Source organism: Calonectris borealis, chromosome 29, assembly GCF_964195595.1.
Source record: "Calonectris borealis chromosome 29, bCalBor7.hap1.2, whole genome shotgun sequence".
NCBI lineage: Eukaryota > Metazoa > Chordata > Aves > Procellariiformes > Procellariidae > Calonectris > Calonectris borealis.
In genome coordinates, this window is record NC_134340.1 from 2,618,016 (window position 1) to 2,624,954 (window position 6,939).

The window sequence follows — 6,939 nt, forward strand, 5'->3', positions numbered from 1 at the left end:
GGGCATCGAGCTCAGTCCCAGGGGGTGAAGGAGGGACCTGTGGCCAGGGAAGACCAGAATTGAGAGCCGGTGCCTCAATGATGCTGAGACTGGCCAAAGTGCCCCCAGGGTGTCCCAGGCGATGGGTGACGGCAGCAGGTCTGGCGTCCTGGGGCACCCACCAGCCCTTTCACAACCCACCTCCAGCTGGATCTTGCCCACAGCCCTGAGGGCACGAGGCACTGTCCTGCTTCGTGACGCCACAGCCCTCGCGGAGCCAGTGGACACCAGGAGGCTGCGAGTAACGGGAGAGACTTGAGGCAACGCACTGATGACTGGAGGAAACAGGGCAGCTCCCCATGAATGTCCAGCTAAGCGAGCCAAAGTCAGAGAAGGCTTTAACCAGACAGATCCAGGTAAAATGCTGAGCGGGTGGGAAGCGACATAGAATCATAGAATGGTTTGGGTTGGAAGGGACCTTTAAAGGCCATCTAGTCCAACCCCCCTGCTGTGGGCAGGGACATCTTCCACTAGATCAGGTTGCTCAGAGCCCCGTGAATGTTCCCAGGGATGGGGCATCGAGCACCTCTCTGGGCAACCCGTGCCAGTGTCTCACCACCCTCAGCGTAAAACATTTCTTCCTTAGATCTAGTCTGAATCTCCCCTTAGTGTAAAACCATTCCCCCTTGCCCTATCACTACAGGCCCTACTAAAAAGTCTGTCCCCATCTTTCTTATAAGCCCCCTTTAAGTATTGGAAGGCTGCAATAAGGACTACCCGAAGCCTTCTCCAGGCTGAACCACCCCAACTCTCTCAGCCTTTCCTCATAGCAGAGGTGTTCCATCTCTCTGATCATTTTTGTGGCTTCCTCTGGACCTGCTCCAACATGTCCATGTCTTTCCTGTACTGAGGACTCCTGAGCTGGACGCGGTGCCCCAGGGGGGATCTCACCAGAGCACATCACACTCCCCACTTCCAAGCAGCCCTTTAGGTGTACACCACCAAGGGCATTTTGGCTCCCTGTGTGCACCAGGGCTTCAGTCCCGCTGGCTGCACGCTCAGGGCCTTGCTGGGGGATGCTTTGTATTGCAAAAAACAGAAAGAAAACGGGCTGAGGCAGGGGAGGGACACGCAGCCCCTCGGAAAATGGTGCAGGCTGTGAGGACTGCGTGCCCCGTGCTGGCGGGGGGGAGGCAGCTTTGACAGGGGCACTCGGGGCACTGCAGCACCCGTGGTGCTGTGGGGGGCATGGCAGGGCCTGCTAGGGCTGGGGGAGGCTGTGGCAGGGTCTGGTGGTGCTGGGGGGGCGGTACCAGCACGGAGGTACCCTGCACGGGGCCAAGGGCCGGGGGCCCACAGCAGGGCCCGGCAGCACCGGGGGTGGGTGGTAACCCCGTGTGGGGCCTGGCAAGGCCTGCGGTGGGGGGGAGGGCGTCGGTGCCGTGGGGCGCAGCAAGGCCCAGACAAGGCCCGGCGGAGGGGACGCCCCTCCGCGGAGGCGGCGACTGTTTCGCTCTTTTTCGCCCCAAAAAGCGGCGCCCAGGCGAGGCGTGCCCCCCGCCCCCATGACGCCGTTCCCTCGGTGGGGCGAGGCCGGAAGCGGAGCCGGAAGCGGAACCGGCGCGACCTCGCCCCGCCCCCGCCGCGCCCCGCGCTCGCGTCACCGCCGCCATATAAAAGGCAGCGACGCTCACGCCCGCGCAGCTCGGGGCCGGTGCGTGCTAGGCGCCATGTTCGCCGCGAAGCGGAACGCCGTCATCGGCTTCAACCTCTACTGCGGCGGCGGCCCGGCCCTGGCGCCCGCCTCGCCGGGAGGGCGCCCAGCCCCGCCGCCGCCGCCTGCCGCAGCCCCCGGCGCGGCCGCCGCCGCTGAGGTACCCCGGGCCCTGATTGGCTCCGCGGGGGCCTGGGCTGCCGCCGGTCGCCCTGAGGTACCCCGCGCGCTGATTGGCCCGGCCGTAGCCCCCCGCGCGCTGATTGGCTGCGGCGTGGCCCCCTGCGCGGCGCTGCCCCCCGCGGCGCGGCCGGGCGCGCTGTGGAGCCCCGAGGAGGAGCTGGACGGCTGCGAGCCTGAGGCCGAGCGCGGCCCGGCGGGGGACTCGCTGCCCGGCACGCCGCCCGGGCCGCCGGAGCTACCCGATGGGCTGCGGCAGGACTCGCTGGAGCTCATCAGCCGCTACCTGCGGGAGGCGGCGGGCGAGGCCGAGCCCGGCGCCAAGAAGCTCTTCCCGGGGCTGCTGGGCGGGCCCGGCCGGCCCGGCGGATCGGGCGATGCCGTGATGGAGAAGGCGCTGGAGACGCTAAGGAGGGTTGGCGACGGCGTCATGCAGAAGCACGAGCTCGCCTTCCAGGGTGAGCGGCGGCCGGCTCCTCCCTGGCGGGCGCGGAGGGCGGGGAACGGGCGGTGTGTGGTGTGGAGGCGCCTCGGGCCCTGCTGTGGGCCCGCCTGGGCAGGAGGGCGCGAGGCCACGGGAGGCGAGTTACAGGCCCCAGTCCCGTCCCTTGCCCGTGTGGAGCCCTGGGGGTTTTTGGGGGCTTGCCCCTCGAAGAGAGGGGCACAGGGATGTGGGTCCCTGGGAGATCGTGCCCCCATGTCTGCTCCCTCTGCCCTGTGTGTGGGCCCTCAAGGTGGGTGGGCTGCAGGCTGGGAGAGGCCTAGGCCGGAGCCGGCCCTTGGGGCTGGAGCAAGGCCTCTGCGCCACTCCCACCCCACCCCCAAGCAAGGGCGGGGGAGGTGCCTGAGCTCTCGGCCGGGTCATTTACCGGATGGGATGTGGCCCTGGTTTCGAGGGAGTTAAGACAGCTGAGAAGTGATTAAAAATGAAACTGAACTTTGTTCGACTGGGAGCTGGAGAAACTGCTAGTAACGTGTGCATAGGAGATAATCTAGTTACAGATTAGCCCCAGTTCCTCCTTGTATCCTGCTTTGCTCGGCATGACTACATGCAAATAATCCTAAGCGTTCAAAGATTAGGATTTTAAACTCCTCTCCCGGACAATGTGCTCGGGTCATAACTATTTTAATGTATTTTGCCTGCTTCTGATAAGTCCTAGAATAGTCATAGAAACTTGAAGCCCAGTGCCTGGGCTTGGATGAGCAGGTGTCCTCCTTGCAGAGTGTCCTGGGGACGGACTGGAAGTGAGAACCAACCATTTTGACCTGGTTTCTTGTAACTCAGAAACGAGCTGTTTTGGGGCTAGCCTGAGCTGTTGGGGTGGTGGAGCCAAGCTCCTGGCCTCGGGACTTGTGCTGGGACTGCTTTCGGCACACTGCACCATGTCTGATCCCAGATCAGGATGGTGCCGGGCACAGAAGGGTAGTGTCTGCATTTCCTTCTGAGATGGCATGTGATGAAATGCCTTCTTTCTTGCAGGAGGATATTCTAGGGGGTTTTTTTCATTTGTTTGGTTTTTTTTTATGTTCAGTTTCTTCCTTGTGTCCTTAGCTGTGCTGATGTGAAAGACTGTGGGTTCAGTTACCCTGGCCAGATCAGCGGACGTGCTCGTTGAATGAGCTACGCTTGGGAGGAATGTTCAGACCAACGTGAGCTGGCGTTGGTATCTGTGGCTTTTGTAGGGATGGTTACCTTCGTGTGTGCAGAACAGGAACTGGCTTCCTGTTAGTTTGAGCAACAACAAGCAACGCCTTTCGGTTTCATAAAGGCTTGTCTTATTTGCTTATTCATGAGGGGGCACTGCAGGCCAAACTGGGGAATTCTGTTGTTCCAGTCACTAAAACCACATTAATAAAATGGCGACACATCTGCCTGGCCAGAGGTGACTTTCCTTCGTTTCGGCTCGAGGGGCAGGGCTCGCACCATGCTGCAAACCGACTTATGTGCTGTGGTTCTGACGTGGTCGGGCGTTAAAGCCCTTGTGAGATAGGGGAGTGTGATGTGCACAGAGACAGCAGCTGTGCCCGAGGTGGGGAGGAAGGAACTAGAAGTGGGTTATGGGCTGGTTTTTGTCTGACCCAGGTGACTGAGCAGCAGAGCCCTCCACAGAAGCAAGCAGGTACTTGCTCTCCATCACTGATACTCGGCAGTGACTCTTACAGCTTTTGGACCTAGAGTGTGGTGGCTGCATCTTCTCACTGGTGACCTTGTGGGCTATTCTGTGTCGTGTGCCTGCCTCTAAACCAGCATCTCTTGCAGGAATGCTTCGGAAGCTGGAAATCCAGAAAGAGGAAGATCTGCAGTCAGTGTGTGAAGTGGCTGCCCACGTGTTCAGTGATGGAGTAACAAACTGGGGTCGAGTGGTGACGCTCATCTCGTTTGGTGCCTTTGTTGCGAAACACCTGAAAAGCATAAATCAGGAGAAGTGCATCAGCTCACTGGCAGGGATCATCACGGATGCGCTCGTCTCATCTAAGCGCGAGTGGCTAATGAGCCAGGGAGGCTGGGTGAGTCACTGCCTGTCCCAAACACTGCGAACTTTTCAGAACAATCCAATATTTTCCTATTTCTGTGACCTGCTCACTGACAACCACATGTGTCAGCAAAGCACAGAGATGACTCACTGCTCCAGTTAAAACCACAGTCTGAAACATCTAGCCGGAGTTGTGGTGTTTCAGGAGCTCCTTACAACGAGCTGCCTGAAGCAGTCTTGACCTAAAAATGTGCCCCAGCCCAGTGTGGAGGGGGCAGTGTTCCAAAGCCGAGTCAGTCCTGGGTGTGCTGAGCTTGGTCCACAGCTGCTTTGGTGCTGTCTCCTGATTGCCGCCTCTGTGGGGCAGGCTTGGCTGTAATGGGTCTGGGGGAGCGCACTCGGTGGATGTGCTGGGTGGGCTGTATCCCACCAGGGAAAGCCAGGGAAAAAGGCTTTCCAAGCCTTCCTGCCAAAGAAGGGTGGCTGGCGGGGAAATGATTTTCTCTTCTTTCTCCTAGGAGGGCTTTGTTGACTTCTTTCGAGTCGAGGACCTAGAAGGCAGCATCAGAAACATACTGATGGCGTTTGCAGGCGTGGCTGGACTGGGAGCAAGCTTGGCCTACATGATCCGGTGAGCCAAGGTATGCTGCAGAGGGACAAAACTCTGGGTGGACTGGCTCTGTTTGGGGCTGGTGAGCTGATCGCTTCCTCCTGTGAGTACTTATGAAGCTGGACTTGAGTGACCCAAGGAGAATATCTAGGCATCCTCTGAGCAATCCTTTCCTAAGAAGGAAGGTGTGATCCGGTCAGATTGTGGCTACCGATGAGGATTTATTGCTTTGGGAACAGAAAGTGGAAGAGTTGATATTCTGCTTCCTTCAAGAGGATGGTGACAGAAAGCTCAAGTGGACTGCTTCAGTTTTATCCCGGAGGGAACTGATCTGCTTAGCAGCAAGCCAGTGAGCACCAGCAGCTCTTGTCTGGACTGAAGCCTCCTGAGCTTGGCACGGCGGCTGTGCGTGGAGCAGATGTTTCAGGCTTGTGGTTGTAGGTTTCTGGAAATAGCATCTTCTGCTGCTGGTGTCCTGCCTAAACTTGTGGCTTTTCTGTTGGAGCAGAAGCATTGAATGCTGGCGTTGTGCGAGCCTGCGTCTGCCCCCGGGTGTGCTGGCAAACGGGCCTTCGGCCGCTGCCGGTGCTGCGTGCATCCACCCTCTGGAAGCAGTAGAGATGTGCCAGCAGCCAAGATGCACAACCCGCTGCCAGAACATGGGTGCTGGAGCCCTGCACGGCCCCTTCCCTCCCCGCAGGGCTTCAGCCAGGTCACTGAGCAGGCAGAGGAGCGTTGGGGCTGGGGGGGTGAGGCGGGGCTTGGGGTAGTAACCACAGCCAGCTGCGGCGTGGCTGCATTGGCCTGTCTGGCTGATCTTGGCTACACCGATGCGACTCACCACACACAGGCAATTTAAAAATAGGGAGTGCATTTGTAAGTATGTAAAACCCCACATGGGGTGGGGAGGCTGTAGAGAACCTGTAAATATCTATAAATCTGTAGAATATGTACATTTTTACAGAGCTAATGATACAAAAAGGGGGAATTTTGAATGTGGTAGAACTGCTTATGGGTGCACTGTACTTCATTCCTCATGTGAAGTAGCATTTTTGTGGCGAAGCCTTCTCCTGCCTTGACTCCAAGCGAGCCTTTCTCTGATGTACTTGAGCAACATTGCCATGGAGTGTAGCAAGGATCAGTGGCCTGGTGGACTCTCATTGTGCCCATGGCTTGCTGGCAACAATTAATGTTTCTGTTTATTTTAATCTTTTTGGTTTTTCTAGCCCTTCTAGTGGGTGGGGAGCTGTGGAAGTCGGTATCGGTCACTTCCTTGTCTTCCTTTCATTTTGATGCTCTAAGCCATGAATGGAATGAAGCTGATGTTTGAATGTAAACGTTCTGGAGCAGAATAAAACTCGTCGGCTCAGATCTGCAGCTTGTGCGAGTCCGTCGGTGCCGGCCCTGGGCTCGGTCCCTGGTCCCCAGCTGGTAGCGTTGCTTCTCGGTGGGCTTGCAGCGCTCGTCTGCCTCGTGCCTCTGACTGTGGATCGGTTGGTTCTTGGGGAGCTCTACTCTGTGGGACCGGGTCGTGCACAGCGAGGAACATCCTTGTCCACGGTGCTTGACCTGCAGCTCAAGTGATGCCCGATGGAAGAGTGGAGAGCTGAAAGATGGTGCTATTGTCAGGCCTGCTTGTTTGCTGAACAAGCACTTGGTTTTGTCAATAAATGTCTTTTGTTCTCAATCCTCTAGTATAAAACTTACCGTTTCCTGTAACAAGATGCTGATGTGCTGAATGCTCCTGCTCTGCTTTGCTGATGTGGGCCTGTTAGCATGGATGCTGCCTGTGGGGCGCCCCACAGCCTCTTGGTTATTAGAAAGCCCCTGCGGGCTGTGGAAAACTGCTCTGGGTGTCTTCTGTCACCTGTCGGGGCTCCCCGAAGCTGCTCCATGCTGAGACACTCTTCTCCTTCACCACTTACGTGGGTGGGGAAAGTCCACGAAGCGCCTTGTGCTCAGTGCCTTTCGTTGCAGCGCCC

General features: G+C 58.1%; 1 protein-coding gene across 1 annotated transcript; it reads left to right on the plus strand.

Moving 5' to 3' along the window:
- The first annotated feature begins 1,690 nt into the window (after window positions 1-1,690).
- On the plus strand, window positions 1,691-6,644 carry MCL1 (MCL1 apoptosis regulator, BCL2 family member). Its single transcript, XM_075176141.1, has 3 exons — window positions 1,691-2,331; window positions 4,134-4,381; window positions 4,866-6,644. Exons 1-3 carry the CDS (start codon window positions 1,710-1,712, stop codon window positions 4,980-4,982), a joined length of 987 nt encoding a protein of 328 aa, XP_075032242.1. The 5' UTR covers window positions 1,691-1,709; the 3' UTR covers window positions 4,983-6,644.
- The last annotated feature ends 295 nt before the right edge of the window (window positions 6,645-6,939 follow it).

Excerpts from the sequence above, each read along its gene's own strand:
- MCL1 (XM_075176141.1), top strand. The coding sequence starts at position 1,710 with ATGTTCGCCGCGAAGCGGAACGCCGTCATCGGCTTCAACCTCTACTGC. Across the intron at positions 2,332-4,133 it reads GCACGAGCTCGCCTTCCAGG|GAATGCTTCGGAAGCTGGAA; the intron begins GTGAGCGGCGGC and ends CATCTCTTGCAG. Across the intron at positions 4,382-4,865 it reads TAATGAGCCAGGGAGGCTGG|GAGGGCTTTGTTGACTTCTT; the intron begins GTGAGTCACTGC and ends TCTTTCTCCTAG.